Source organism: Delphinapterus leucas, chromosome 13, assembly GCF_059928025.1.
Source record: "Delphinapterus leucas isolate spDelLeu-1000000601 "Yukka" chromosome 13, BTC_Dleu_Yukka2, whole genome shotgun sequence".
Taxonomy (NCBI): Eukaryota; Metazoa; Chordata; class Mammalia; order Artiodactyla; family Monodontidae; genus Delphinapterus; species Delphinapterus leucas.
Window position 1 is genome coordinate 69070657 of NC_143141.1, and position 16209 is coordinate 69086865.

At 41.0% G+C, this 16209-nt stretch overlaps 1 protein-coding gene across 2 annotated transcripts in view; it reads right to left on the reverse strand.

Annotated features, from left to right (window-relative positions):
• SPAST (spastin) overlaps positions 1 to 4307 on the reverse strand; it is a 62750-nt gene extending 58443 nt beyond the window's left edge. Inside the window, exon 1 of one of the 2 annotated variants that reach the window (XM_022574133.3) lies at positions 3655 to 4307. In XM_022574133.3, the coding sequence (XP_022429841.1) occupies positions 3655 to 4069 (415 nt within the window). In that variant the 5' untranslated portion in view covers positions 4070 to 4307. The remainder of the gene's footprint in view (positions 1 to 3654) is intronic. The other variant, XM_022574132.2, reaches the window with a different exon arrangement.
• Between the last annotated feature and the right edge of the window lie 11902 nt (positions 4308 to 16209).

The window sequence follows — 16209 nt, forward strand, 5'->3', positions numbered from 1 at the left end:
CAAAATAAACAGCCACCTTATAAACCACATTTATGTATTACCTTGTTAAAATAAGATTTAATTTGGCCTTTATTATTTGAAGGCACCAAATGTGTCAATTAACTAATATCACTACAGTCTGAAATAGCCCACTTCACCTGATGAAATAAAGTGCCTTTCAGTATATTTAGAAGCTAGGTCAAGTTTTTAACGGAAAGGGACTGCATGACATTACTAGCCCCTTAATGGTTTAGGGGCTAACTACAGAGTTAGGAAACCTTTGAACACTATCCAATTCATTTCAATTTGTTCGTATATATTTTGATGCAGTAGGAAAGAGGGAGAATAAAATTCTTCTGAAATTAAGTTCTGTATTGTCAAGGATGGCTGAGAGGCAAATAGACTTCAAATGTGAACTCCGGCAACCACTGAATTGAAGGTAAAGTAAAAAAATTTTCAATATGCTAAAGGAAAAATTTGAGATAGAAGAGAACCACGACAACGTAAACTCCGTTTTACTTCACTGTCAAAGGAAAATTAATATAACTAATTTGTTTCGGTTTGATCTAATTTATTTTCTCATATAATGCATCAGTTGTAGAATTCAAACTAGAGTTATCATTGCCTGTTCTGCTGTCCACTTTATAAACTAACTGTATAAATAAAGCAAAACCTTTGAATAGAAACATTATCAGCTGAGAGTGAAATATGTGGTAGATTGCTGAAAATATTTACACTAAATATTTTAAGAGGAATTAAATATAATAGATAGAGGTATATATGTGATACCCTAAGATAAGTCACCAGCATGAAACCCAAGGTCTGAATTCCACTTCCATTACTTACCCCTCACACGGAACTGATTTCTCTTTAAATCTAAGAGTCCAGGATCCTTTTTTTTAATACCTAAGTTTTCCTTGACCTCTTATGCTACCTCCCAACTCCCATCACCCAGTGTTAACAAAATTTCCTTGTATTTACTGGAATTGATCTACCCTTAAATATATTCCCTCTATTCTAAAACAACTTTTGACCTAGATTAGTAAACTTCAAAGGACTCTATTATAATAAAATAGTGCAATAAAACAGTGCTTCTCTAGGAAGGGATAATGGTATGCTTCTTCATCCTCCCTAGGAGATCGTGGATGCTCCTTAGAGATAAAAAATGAAGCAACAGGGAGTTCCCTGGTGGCGCAGTGGTTAAGAATCCGCCTGCCAATGCCGGGGACAGGGGTTTGAGCCCTGGTCCGGGAAGATCCCACATGCTGCGGAGCAACTAAGCCCGGGCACCACAACTACTGAGCCTGCAAGCCAAAACTACTGAAGCCCACACGCCTAGAGGCTGTGCTTCGCAACAAGAGAAGCCACCGCAATGAGAAGCCTGTGCACCTCAACAAAGAGCAGCCCGCACTCGCCACAACTAGAAAAAGCCCACAGGCAGCAACGAAGACCCAACGCAGCCAAAAATAAATAAATAAATATTTTAAATATATATTAAAAAAAGAATGAAGCGATTAAAGACTTCCCTCCCAAAACACATGGTATTTTTTTCTTTTTTTTTTTGTGGTACGCGGGCCTCTCACTGTTGTGGCCTCTCCCGTTGCGGAGCACAGGCTCCGGACGCGCAGGCTCAGCAGCCATGGCTCACAGGCCCAGCTGCTCCGCGGCATATGGGATCTTCCCGGACCGGGGCATGAACCCGTGTCCCCTGCATCAGCAGGCGGACTCTCAACCACTGCGCCACCAGGGAAGCCCGGTATTCTTTTCTTAAATGTGCCTCCTTTCTTTTTTTTTTTTTTAATAAATTTATTTATTTGTTTTTATTTTTGGCTGCATTAGGTCTTCGTTGCTGCGCGTAGGCTTTCTCTAGTTGAGGCAAGTGAGGGCTACTCTTCATTGTGGTGCGCAGGCTTCTCATTGTCGTGGCTTCTCTTGTTGCAGAGCATGGGCTCTAGAGCGCAGGCTCAGTAGTTGTGGCGCATGGGCTTAGTTGCTCCACAGCCTGTGGGATCTTCCCAGGCCAGGGATTGAACCCATGTGCCCAAGATTGGCAGGCAGATTCTTAACCACTGCGCCACCAGGGAAGCCCCACGCCTCCTTTCTTCAACGTTCTTAACCTCCACTCTGTCCTTACACTCCAAAACCCATGAATACCTGCCTCTTTCCTTATATCCTACTTCTCAGTCCAAGGCCTCACCAAGGAAATAAGTTTCAACAAAACCCACATTCTAGAACAGTTTCTGGAGTTGGTAGTGGAGACACTACAAATGAACTGCAGATTGCTTTTTTTTTTTTAAAAAAACTAATGGACAATGAAAATGAATAGTTAGAGGGAAAAGAAGATCTCAGCATACTGGAGTTGGGACAAAAGGAGGGATTTTCAAAATGCTATAAGACTCCTTCTAACTCCATAAAAAAATTGGCATTAGCAATTAGCATAGGTTTGGAATGACCTGCTTTAATCTTTTGAACCTCAGTTTGTTCATCTGTAAAATTCTGATACTAACAGTACCTTCACCTCACAGGGTAACTCTGAGGACTAAACAGATAACACATGTAAAGCTAAGAGCACACAGTGCCTAGCCTATAGAAAGACTAAAAAACATTAGCTTAAAAGAAATCTGAAGGATGTAGTACCCTTGCTTTCATTCAGAAATAGAAATCTTTAAATTTTATTGTAAAATGGTATTATAAATTAATCCTATTCACTCAATTTCTTAAATATTTATTTATTTATTTTGGCTGCATTGAGTCTTCTTCATTGCTGCAAGTGCAGCCTTCTCATTGCAGTGGCTTCTTTTGTTGTGGAGCACCAGCCCTAGGCGCGCAGGCTTCAGTAGTTGTGGCTTGCAGGCTCTAGAGCGCAGGCTCAGCAGTTGTGGTGCATGGGCTTAGTTGCTCCACAGCATGTGGGATCTTCCCCGACCAGGGATCAAACCCGTGTCCCCTGCGTTGGCAGGCGGATTCTTAACCACTGCCCCACAAGGGAAGTCCTCACTCAATATTTCAATTTAAAAATTTAGAGGTTACCTTGGAATACTTACTTAGATGAGATCAAATTAACTAGGAGCAAAAGTTTTATACTAAAATAGAACTTTATTGAAAAATACTTAGAAGTCATTACATTCATAAAAATGACTGTTATGAAACTTTTAAAAATAGTGCAAATTCAGCTGTAATCATATGCAGCTGTTCCTTTCAAAACTGAGTCACCATTTGTTCTTTTTTTCTGACACTACAGTGCTCTGCTTTCACTAAAAGCCTATAACAAGGCACAGCTTCTTCGATATCAAAACCTTTTGGAAAACCTGGCTCAGAGGAAGCCACTCACTGTTTACAGCGCTAGAAAGGATCTGTGTGGTCACTCTAGGACAACTGTCACTGTCACCAGCACGTCTGGGTGTCTCATAGGGACTTGGGTCATGCAGAAGTGTAAGTGTAGGCTAGTGTCTGAAACAAAGTCACCGGCTAGGGTGCCTGAGAGGAGAGAGGTGTTTAACTGAGAATCGTGGAGGATGAGGGTCTAACCCGAGGAAGCAGTCTCACCGGGCAGATCAATTACGGAGGAGCACCGCCGGCTCCCGCAGGAAAAGGGACGCAGGTGTTGCCCTCCCTCGGCGACCCCACCGCTTTCTTCCCGGCGCCGCCGCCCCCTCCCCCCAGGCCCCCAGTTACCTTTCTCGTCCTCATCGATGCGCAGAGCAACGGAGATGTACTCGAAGGCCTGCTTGTGGAAGGCTCGGACGCGCTCGGCCTCCCCGCCTGGCACTGGCGCCGGGGGCGAGGCCGAGGCCGGCGCCGGCGCGGCCCCGGAGCTCCTCTTGGCGGCCATGAGGGCGCGGGAGAAGCGCTGGCAGAGCCACACGAAGAGGAGCCCCAGGTGGAAGGCGACCAAACGCAGCAGCGCGAAGCCTACGAACAGCGGGTAGGAGAAGTAGTACAGGTTTCGCTTATGCGGCGATTGGGGCGAAGGGGCCGGCCTTGGGGCGGGGCGGGAGGGGGCCAGGCAGTGGGGCGGAGGCCTGGGAGGCACCGGGCTGCTGGGGCCGCCGGAGCCTTTCTTCTTCCCTCGTCCACCCGGAGAACTCATTCACAGCTCCCACTGCCGCCGCCGCCATAACCCGCCTCCCGCAGACCGACGGCAGCCAAGCGACGGCGGCGGCCACTGGGACGGCAAGGGCCACAGACCCTCACGCGCCCGCCGGTCCCAGGAGCTCGGCACCCCGGCGCGCTGCTCTCCAGCCCCGCCCCTTTCTCCTTGCTCGGCCAGGAGCACAACCCCTTCTCCTCCTCCTGCGGTCGGTAGCTCCTGCCCCTCCCTCTCTGTCCTCTCAGCCGCTCGGTAGCTCAGAACCGCGGCCGGGCGCGCACGCGTACGCGCACGCCCTCCCGAGTCTTTCTCAGGCGCGTGCGCACACGCCGCCGTCTTTGTTGCCCTGAGCTCTTAGTGCGCGTGTGCGGCTCCCGCCATTCCGTCCCTTCCCCGCGGAACTACATTTCCCAGTGCGCAGTTCGGCCTACTCCTGCCATAGGGACCGGCCGCTCAGTCGACTTCGCTGACCCTGGGATCTCTTTAGCAGGGAACTTAGGCTATCAACTCACTGGAGGGACCGCTGCAGCTTGGGGTCGCTCGGCTACTTCTCAGGGCCATCTTACGGTGTCATAGTTTTCTTATATTTCTTTCAGCATTTTTTGCCAGGTCTTCCGCAAAGGATGGTTGATCTGAGTTCCATCACAGAAGTAATGGGTCCCAATCTAGTAATTATTATGAGAGGACAGCAGTTGTAGAGGCGTACAAAAACTTAAGGTCACCGAAAACGAAACTGTTAGCTCATTGTGATGAAATCATCAGTTACAGAGATTTAATTAAATTAGTACGTGTTGACATGTCTAATCTGAAGAACTAATGTTTGAATAAGGGAATCCTTAGGTTTTGCTCAGTAATCCCATACTTCCTGAGCAATTCAGACTGGGCCTTTTTTTTTTTTTTTAATTCTACTCGACTTCGCTTCCTGTATTCTCATGAGCTGCAAGCACAGAACCCTGCTTCCCAGATCACAGAGGTGGAAGCACTAGGTTAACCATACTCTCCTAGAAACTGGAATCTTGGATGGAAGCACACTGGGGTAGAAGGTAGTAAGAGTTGAGTGTTCTAAAGAGCTGCTCTATCAGTTTATTTCATTGAGATCCCCAGAACTACCAGGTTCCTGGACTGGTCACTTACTTGATAACCTATCCCAAAACTATCCAGTCTATTTCTCTATTTTTCTGCTTCTGTTTCTCCTTCCCTCCGTCTCTTTTTTTCTCTCTCCTACTATCTCCCTATCTTTTTTTTCTCTCTTCTCTTTCTCTTTTTACTTGGAATAGCCGTAATTGTTTCTTGTTTCTTGTTGCCCAAAACTAAGGAATACTAATTGAAGTAAAGACCCCATTGTTTACAGTGTGAGGTTTACAAGTGCTTCCAAGACTCTCCACATTCTGGCCACAACTTTATCTAGCTTTTCCCCACCACTACTCCCCTACAAATGTAGGCTATTGCAAAAATGACTTACTCCCTGTTTCCCTCTTACTGTTCCCCACCCCTTTTCCTGCCTCTGTGCCTCGGCCAGTTCCTCATTCTGAAATGCTTTCTCTCTTTCACATCTGATTCATTTCAATTCCTAACTTCCCTCTTTTGAACCCTGTGGTACTTTTTGTTGTGTGAAATTTATTAGATTTATACATATATCATGTAAACAAGATGTATACAATGGGCCCTCCGTATCTGTTGTTCTGCATCTGAATTCAACCAACAGCAGATGGAAAATATTTGGAAAAAAATTCCAGAAAGTTCCAAAAGGCAAAACTTGAATTTGCCACATGGCCTGCAACTATTTACATAGCATTTACATTGTATTAGGTGTTGTAAGTAATCTAGAGATGATTTCAAGTGTATGGTAGGATGTGAGTAGGTTATATGCAAAAACTATGTCATTTTATGTAACAGGCTTGAGCATCCTGGCTTTTGGTATTGGGCGGGGGGGTGGTTCCTGGAACCTACCCCACACCCCCAGGAAACTAAGGAACAACTGTATAACATATATATAATTTAAAGAAAAATAATAAAATAAACAGCATCTATTTTAAGAAAAACTAATGTAACCAGTTCCTTGAAGCACTCTGTGAGCCCCTCCCTAATCTCAAACTCTTTTCTCCCCCTCTAGAGGAAGCCACTATCCTGAATTTTGGGGTTTTTTTTTTTTGGCCACCCCCCCCTGCCCCGCCCCCGCGGCCTGCGGGATCTTAGTTCCCCGACCAGGGATCGAACCTGTAACCCTTTCAGTGGAAGTGCAGAGTCTTAACCACTGGACCTCCAGAAAATTTATCCTGAATTTTGTACTCATCATTTTTTTCTTTTCATTTTAGTTTTGTGTATACATTAACATATGTAAATATGCTGTATAGTTGCCTGGTTTTTACCTTACAGAAATATAATCATACTGCATGTATTCTTCTTTTTTTTTTAATTAATTAATTTATTTATTTATTTTGGCTGTGTTGGGTCTTCGCTGCTGCGCACGGGCTTCTCATCACGGTGGCTTCTCTTGTTGCAGAGCATGGGCTCTAGGCACGCAGGCTTCAGTAGTTGCAGCACATGGGCTCAGTAGTTGTGGCTCATGGGCTCTAGGGCACAGGCTCAGTAGTTGTGGCGCACGGGCTTAGTTGCCCCATGGCATGTGGGATCTTCCCGGACCAGGGCTCGAACCCGTGTCCCCTGCATTGCAAGGCAGATTCTTAACCACAGCGCCACCAGGGAAGTCCCTGCATTTATTCTTCTTAATTTGATTTTTCTGCTCAATATTAAGTGTTTGAATTTCCTCCTTGTTGATTTGTTTTCACTGCAACTGTTAAATGGGTATTTAGTTTGGTGCCAGCCTTTTTTTTGTTGTTTTTCCTTAAGTAACTAACTTTTTAACTTAGCCAAGACACTGCCCAGTAGTAGAGTGGCTCTAGAGTCCGACTGGTTGCATTCAAACCCCTGCTCCCCCACTTGCTGTGAACTTGGACTAGTGACTTGGCCTTCACATCTGTAGTTCAGCTTCCACATCTATCATCAATACATAATAACGTAGTAGTAGGCAGTGCCTGGAATGAAGTTGCGACTTGATATTTGTTGAAGAATTGTTCTCCCACATCTACATATATACTATAATCCAACAAAAAGTATTGGCAAGTTTCTGAGCACTCTTTGCTCTTTACCAAGACCACAGTTATCCTCAGGTCATTTTTCTTTCCCTTAGAATTTCTTTTCCTCCTACTCCACTGTCAAAATCCTTCAAGGCTTAACTCTAATATTATCTTCATGATAAATCCTTCCCTTATCACCTCCAGCAGAAATGACCCGATTTTTTAATTCTTACAACAATATGGTTGTGTTACTCTATGGCTCTTCTAGTATATTGTCTTGTGTTATTGTTATTTAAATACTTTATCACCTCCTGATATAGATTATAAATTCATTTCAAGACAGTGGCCAAACTTTACATATTTTGACTCACTTTCTGTACCTAGCCTGATGCCTTGCTTATGGTACTCATTTAATAAATATTAATAATTTGAAAAATGATTGAAACATGGTAATCGTTGTAGATTTCTGTTGCTGTGTAATAAACCACTCAAAAACTTACTGACTTAAGATAACAGCCATTTATTTACTCACAGTTCTGTGAGTCAGCAATTTGGGTTGAGTTTGGCTGGGTGGTCCTTCTGCTGGCCTTGTCTGGGTTCATTTATGTGAATGCAGTAATCTGCTGCAGGCTTGACCAGGGCTGAGTGGCCTAGTTATCTCCATTCACATGTCCAGATGCTGGTGGTGGCTATTGGCTGGGGCATGTATCTCCAGCAGGGTGTTCCAGACTTCTTTATATAGCATCTGGCTTTCAAGAGAGAATGAGTCGAAGATGCAAGGGCTCTTGAAGCCTAAACTTCAAAGTTGCACAATGTAATTTCTGCTGCATTCTTTTGTCAAAGCAAGTCACATGGCCAGCTCCAACATAAGAGATGGGAAAATAAATTCTACATCCTTATGGAGGAGTAGCAAAGTCACATTGCAAAGAGGTGTATATGTAGGGATGGAAGAAATTATTGTGGCCGTCTTTGCAAGTAATCTACCACAGTGATTATGTGCAGAATTTCCTTTTACCTCAATTTCAGATTAGAGCTTAAGATGGATTGCACATCTAAAAAAGCATTTCCCAGTCACTTTGGTGAGTCATAAAAACATTCCTAGTTTCAATCATGAGGTAAATTAATGAAGTTTAAGGAGACAACAGCAACAATGATGATGATGACGACTACTACTACTACTAGCTAACATTTATTGAACCCATACTCCAAGCTAAGCAGGTTAACTTTTACTGTTGTAGTCAATCATCACTATTTGAGTTAAGCATTATGGTCTCCATTTTTTAAAATAAGGAATTTGAGGCTCTAACAGTCTGTTACTTGCCCAACATCACATATTAGTTAGTGACACACACTACTTTAGGGTTTTAAGGTTAAAATCTAGGCTTCCAAAGAAAAACATTTTTACATAGACTTTATATATTTTTTTTTTTTTTTTTTTTTTTTGCGGTACGCGGGCCTCTCACTGCTGTGGCCTCTCCCGTTGCGGAGCACAGGCTCCGGATGCGCAGGCTCAGCTGCCGTGGCTCACGGGCCCAGCCGCTCCGCGGCATGTGGGATCTTCCCAGACCGGGGCACGAACCCATATCCCCTGCATCGACAGGCGGACTCTCAACCACTGCGCCACCAGGGAAGCCCTAGACTTTATATTTTATTAGTCATGAAATAAATATATCATTAGCCCCTGGAACAAGAGTGATCTTTCATTCCTGAGCATCCAGGTATTGAGTTTCTGGCCCCTGGCCTCTCACTTGCTAAGTCCCTGCTATCCAGTTGTTCTTAATATTGACTGCTTTTCTGTACCTTTGCCATTTTTTCTTTGGTAAAAATATGGACTTGAGAGTCAGAAAGACTGCGGTTGGTATTTTGGTTCTGCCACTTATTAGTTGTGTGTTATGGAGCAAGTTCTTTAATTAACTCATCTGTAAAATGGGTGGAATAAGAATTAAATTACAAAATGAAAGAATACACCTAAAACCTCCTGCATAATACCTGCAATGTAAGAGGGCTCAATAATTTTATTTGTTTTTTATCTCTTACATGTACAATGTCATTCCAGAATTCAGACTCCACTAGGATCTCAATTTTTAATAACCTCAGTCCACATCTTCTGCCTTTTGGAATTATATCCCAGTCAAATACATTTTCTAAATTAACATCTTTTAAAATTTGTCTCAAGAAAAATAGTGCCTGGTTATTACACTGGCTTTATAATCTCCCTGGACTGAAGATCCTAACCTTCTCAGCCATTTAACCTACAGTGTGACAGCCTCCCAGTTTTCAGATGGCAAGAACTTGCAGAACACTTAATCTTGAAGGGAATCTGGGCCAGTTTCACCAGGACAAAAAGGAGGAGCTGAGTACTGAGCTAACTAATCCAGGACATTTGGTCACTTTATCACTTTAACCCATTAATTTATTTAGAAAGTGACTACCACTAAATAGTTTTTTTGGATATTTTAGCTCTCCTTCTTTTCTAAGGAGCTCCTCAAACCTTCAGTTGGAGAGATGCTGAATTATTTGAAGTAGGGACCAATGACACTTATTAAGGACTTCTTTTCAATTAAAAAAAAAAGGAAAATAAAGTGGAGCACCTAGAACCAAGAGAAGAGATGACTGATTTTGAAAAAGGCAGAAAACTTAAAAGAGAAACAGAAGGCATGGTTGGAGGTAGGGAATGGGAAGAGTAGAGTAAAAATTAGGGGATTATTATCCTATAGCTATGTTAATAAGCAAAAACATCGTTGCGGACAATTAATCATTTCCCCATATTGAGTTTACATTGTGACATATATTAATCATTCATTTGTTCAACAAATAGATAGTAAGCACAGACAATGTGCCAGCTGACGAGTAAGTTGCCAGGATATAGTAGGGAATAAGGGCAAGTTTACAGTCTAATACAATGGCTAAAAAACTCAAATAACAACGAGACACAGTGGTCAGACATATAACATATATGAGTTCCATTTGTGGGTGTGGAATTCAAAAATGTATATATGATGTGACTATAACGATTTTGAGAAATTGGAGAGTAGCCTTCCCTTATTAAATGGGACAGCTGTTACTCAGCTCCCGCTGATTTTTGCCTTTCAGAAACGTGTGGCCTCTGTTGCCAAAGTTTAAAACATATCAAGAGAAACCAGAATTCTGAACTTTTATGTGAAATTTATTGCTGAGGAGATTCTGGCTCAAAATTTTAAAACAAACAAACCAAAACAAAACTGAGGCACGAGTTTGAGATTCTCTAGTTTACAGAGGATCTGTTACTAGTGAAAGTGTAAATGAACTCATGTTTTTGAAATAGTATTAGGTGTAACAGTATAAATCGTTACCTAATTTGCTCAGCTCAATTTTTAAAGCTGTGAGGCTATGGAAGCGTAAGCAGAGTCAGTTAATACTGGATATTAAATGAATTCCTCCATTTAATTTCTTTGTTAATGTTTCAGTCTGTATTATGTCCCCTCCACCCCATTCCTCCCTGCTTTACTTAAATAATTATTCTTTGTTCCAAACTGCTCCAAGGATACCTGCTTACATTTATCTCAACCTCATCTGAACTCCTTCAGAATTTGTGCTCTATATCATTCATCTTAACCTTTAGTCGGTTATCTTTTTTGTCATTTAAATGTATGACATATGTATGTCTGATTGAGCTGAACTAGAATACAAATTTATGAAGGTGGGCACTGTAATTTATATTTATCTCAAGCTCTCCAAGAGTTTCAGATCCCCAAGTTAACCCCCAGATTTTGTGATTTGCTAGGACTCACAGGACTTAGCATATAGTCATACTCACAGCTATGATTTATGACAGCAAAAGGATACAAAGCAAAATCAGCAAAGGGAAAAGGCACATGGAGCAAAGTCTGAATGAAACCCGGCATCAACTTCCATGAGTCTTCTCTCAGTGGAGTCACACAGGACACAATTCTTCCAGCATTGAGATTTGACAACATGTGTGAAATGTGGTCTACCAGGGACACTCATAAGAAATTCAGTCCTGCTGATCATGTAGGCACCCTATGCCTAATACATACTAAAAGTCCAGACTCCTAGAAGGAAAGCACGTGCTTAACATAAACCATATTTTTTGCACAAACATTTTAGGCCCAGTGAGTCACTCTCATCATTTAGGGAAAGTTTTATATCAGTGTAGGGAACTGTTTATCACTCAAATTCCTAGATACCAGCCAATCTTGCAAGCAGGACTTCCTAAGGCCAGCAGTCTCAGGCCTGCTATGTTACCTCTTTTCTGCATATGCCTCATAAATACATGGGTAAAGGGAAGAATAAACTGGAAGATTTTTCTTTTAATGCTGTCATACAATTAGACTCATTACTCATATAAATATTCTTCCCCATTATTGCCTGTGTTACAAATAATAAGGTGACATATTTTCCAATTTAAAAAATGTATCCAGGGCTTCCCTGGTGGCGCAGTGGTTGAGAGTCCACCTGCTAATGCAGGGGACGCGGGTTCGTGCCCCAGTCAGGGAAGATCCCACATGCCGGGGAGCGGCTGGGCCTGTGAGCCATGGCCACTGAGCCTGCGCGTCCGGAGCCTGTGCTCCGCAACGGGAGAGGCCACAACAGTGAGAGGCCCGCGTACTGCAAAAAAAAAAAAAAATTTATCCAAATAATTTTGGTCTTTTTTGGGGGGGGCCATGCCACTCGGGATCTTAGTTCCCTAACCAGGGATCGAACCCATGCCCCCAGCAGTGGAAGCACAGAGTCTTAACCACTGGACCACCAGGGAAGTCCCTGGCCTTTTAATTTTAAAATAAATTCATGCTTTCGGTAAAAATAAAAAGTTCAAACAATATAAAAGTTTGCAAAAAGCAAAGACTTCCCTTCCCCATTTTCCCGCTCCACAGGTAACCATATTTATAGTTTGTTGTATATCTCTCTAGGCTTTTTCCTATGCATATACTAGTATATACATGCAAAAAAAAAAGAATCTCACTACACAGATTTTCCTACAACATGAATTTTCAGATGAAATTATGTTGTGAATGTTTTTACATGCCAGTACCTATAAATCTACCTCATTCTTTTCAATGGCTACACAGTAGTCCATTGTATTGAGATATCATAATTTAATCTATTCCCGATCTCTTTCTACTAAAAACTGTGGTACAGTAAGTATCTTTGTACCCTTGTACATTTTTGTATTTTTATGGGATTAAAATCACAGAAGTAGAATTAGTGTGTCAAAGTGAACATTCCATTTTATTTTATCTCTTTTGTGGTAAGCTCATACTGAGTATGAACTCTTTACATAATACGTGATAGTGAACATTTGTTGACTCACTACTCAGAATCCATTACCTTTCTTCCCTCTTCCTAGCCATTCTAAGGTTTTCCCTTGTGAAACCCATCCTGTCCCATTGCATAGCAGTCATGCAATTCGGGTGGTATTAACTACCACCAGGTCATATCTTCGTCATTGCTCAGGGAAGGCAGTAATTTAGGTCTGTGGCAATCAGCACATGGCATCTGCCTTATCGAAATAACTGGTTCAAGTTGGATAGGTGAAAGAAAACTTCAGACTTTTTTCTCATGGGTAGACCCATGAGAAGTGATGCTTTCCCTCCTGAAATGTGGAAAAGAAATATAAATATAGGCTCTTATGAGACACGGCTGAAGTAATTGACAATTTTGGGATGGGAAGTGATATTAAGGTTAGCCTTTTCCTTCATTTTTATTATTCTCATTGCTGAGATATGTCTGTATCATAAAAATCAATAATACACTTTATTCATGTCTTTTTTTTTTTTTTTTTTTTTTTGGCCATGCCACACAGCATGTGGGATCTTAATTCCAGGACCAGGGATGAAACCTGTGTCCCCTGGAGTGGAAGCGCAGGGTCTTAACCACTGGACCATCAGGGAAGTCCCTGTATTCATGTCTTTGAAAAGCCCATTTGATATGTTCCTTGGGGATGGTGGTAAGTGTGCCTGGACATGGAGTTTGGTAGTGAAGACAAGGGAACTACAGGTGGAGTAGTTGTCTTCCTATATTAGACAACAAAAAATACTTCCTTGGAAAGTGATTTACCAAATCTGGAATATATACTTTTAGGTCTTTTTTTTCCCATTGCGCAGCACAGGCTCCGGACGCGCAGGCTCCGGACGCGCAGGCCCAGCGGCCATGGCTCATGGGCCCAGCCGCTCCACGGCATGCAGGATCCCCCCAGCCAGGGGCAAGAATCCGTGTCCCCTGCATTGGCAGGCAGATTCTCAACCACTGCGCCACCAGGGAAGCCCTTTAGGTCTTCTTGAAAGGTGGTTGGTGTCCCTCCACACGAACCGCATTCAGAGGTTCCATTTACACTCAATAAATTCTGTGTATTTCTCTGCAAACACTTGTGTGTGTGTGTGTGTGTGTGTGTGTGCTGGATCATGTTCTTTACTTCTCTGAGCACTTTCTCTCCCACTAATTATTTAAAAGAAAAAAAACAGATTAGAAACAACAACAATAATAGGTAGAACAATATCACAATAATGAAGTACTTAGGTTTCACTTAGATTTATATAACTTTTGTTTACAAAGCAGTTTCATCTACCTAATCTCATTTGATTCTCTCTGTGAAGAATTTTTATGCTAATTATATATGTGAAAAAAACATGAAGCTCAGAAGTGTTAAACTATTTGCTTAATTCCGCATGGCAAACAAATGAAGGAACCAGGTTTTAATACTTAACTAATCCCAAATCAATTCTTTCTCTACTACACATATTGTATTATTCCTAAATAGGTATTGCCTGTCTAAATAGGTTAATATTTTATTAACAGAATTTGCATCATGTCTGTAAAAAGGGAGTCAAGAACAGTAGCAAAATTATTCTAGATTCTAGAATTCTAGTTCTAGAGTCTATAACTACTATCTCCCCAAAACCCCAAGAAGGGAAGGCTAGAGACTAGTACTTTGGTGCAACTGCTTGCTTTCCTTATAAATTCACTTTTGAAAAAAATATTTATCAAATATAAGAAACAAAAAATGAAAAGATGAATATAATAAGATCTTTGCCTTTGAAGAACTAAAAAATCTAATTGTATTTAACTGTAAACAAAATATAAGGCAGGATGAGGTAAGTACCATAATAAATAGACATAGTGGAAGTAGATGAGAGGAGTACTGAACAAAGTTTTATACTACAAGTCCAAATAAGAGCTAAATGTTATTCTCATTCTTTTAATTTATCCCACTCTACACAGTACACAAGATATAAAGCAGAAACTAACAACAACAAAAAAATAGTACACAATATTGCAAATTTCTGTCATAATGGTTTTCAGGGCCATCTTTTTATTTTATTTTAATTTTTTTATTGAAGTATAGTTGATTTACAACGTTGCATTAGTTTCAGGTGTACAGCAAAGTGATTCAGATATATGTATATACCTATGTATATATATATATATTTTTTTTTCAGATTCTTTTCTGTTACAGGTTATTACAAAATATTGAGTATAGTTCCCTGTGCTATACAATAGGTCCTTTTTGGTTATCTATTTTATATATAGTAGTGTGTATATGTTAATCTCAAACTCCTAATTTATCTCCCCCCCTTTTTCTTTTGGTAACCATAAGTTTGTTTTCTATGCCGTACTCTTTAGAATTTTTGATTTCATATCAAAACAACATTCTGCAGTATTTTGAATTAATTTTATACTTCCTATAACTTTCTTGCTACTTTGTTTCTATCATTTCTAGCTGTTATTTACTTTTATTTATTTATTTATTTTTGCTCAGCTCTCTGCTGCTATGGCTTTTTCCCTGAATCTTTCAATTAATGTTATAAATGTAAAAACTTTAGCGAAGCTTTTTTGTAAACCACACTGATAACTTTTTTTTTTGATTGAGAGAAACCTGGCCTACAGTTAATTATTCTGTGCTGTTTCCTTTAGTAATCATTTTTACATTCTGTCCTTTTTCTTCAGTAGTGTCAGTGTCTTAATTAAAATCCAGTTTTAACTGTGAATCAATTCAATATATGTTGTGTACCTATGATGTACTAGGCACCATGTGAAGCATAAAGATATATAAAACAAGTTCTCTGTCCTGAAGGAGCTCACAGTCTAGCTTCCTACTTTACTAATACTGTCAGTACTTAGAAAATGTAAATTAGCAGCTCTCAGTTACTTTCTGGAAGACTTTTTTGTTTTGTTTTTTTATTTTTTTTAATTTGGAAGTTTTTATGGCGTGCCTACTATGTATTGGGAAATGTATGGATATATAATAACGATCGACATTACTCTAGTTTTCCCAATCATTCTCTAGTTTTACTTTCTGTTATTTTCCATTCCTAAAAAGCATTTAATCTTAATTTGAATCAATATATGTACTAGTCAGTTTCTATATCCTGTACATAAGCATCCACAACTTTGCATCAATTCTGCATGAAAAATTCTATATCCTGTACATACGCATCCACATCTTTGCAACAGTTCTACATGAAAAAGCTGTCACCAATCACAATGCTAATCAAGCATACATTATATAAGCTGATTTTTTTTTTTTAAGTTTTGTCTGTGTTGGGTCTTCACTGCTGCGTGCGGGCTTTCTCTAGTTGTGGTGAGTGGGGGCTACTCTTTGTTGTGGTGCGCAGGCTTCTCATTGCGGTGGCTTCTCTTGTTTTGGAACATGGGCTCTAGGTGCGCAGGCTCCAATAGTTGCAGCATGCAGGCTCAGTAGTTGTGGCTTTCGGGCTTAGTTGTTCTGTGGCACGTGGGATCTTTCCGGACTAGGGATGGAACCTGTGTCCCCTGCATTGGCAGGCGGATTTTTAACCACTGTGCCACGCCCACAGGGAAGTCCCAATCAAATATACATTATAAAATAAAACTTTAAAAATGTATCCACAAGCCTGGCTCCTAAACAAATTTTATTTACTTTAGATTTTTAGACATGCAGTTTTAACGGAGTAGTAAAATGACGTTGTATTCTACCTTAAAAAAAAACCTTGGGACTTCCCTGGCGGTCCAGTGGTTAAGACTCCACACTCCCAACACAGGGGGCACGGGTTTGATCCCTGGTTGGGGAACTAAGATTCCGCGTGC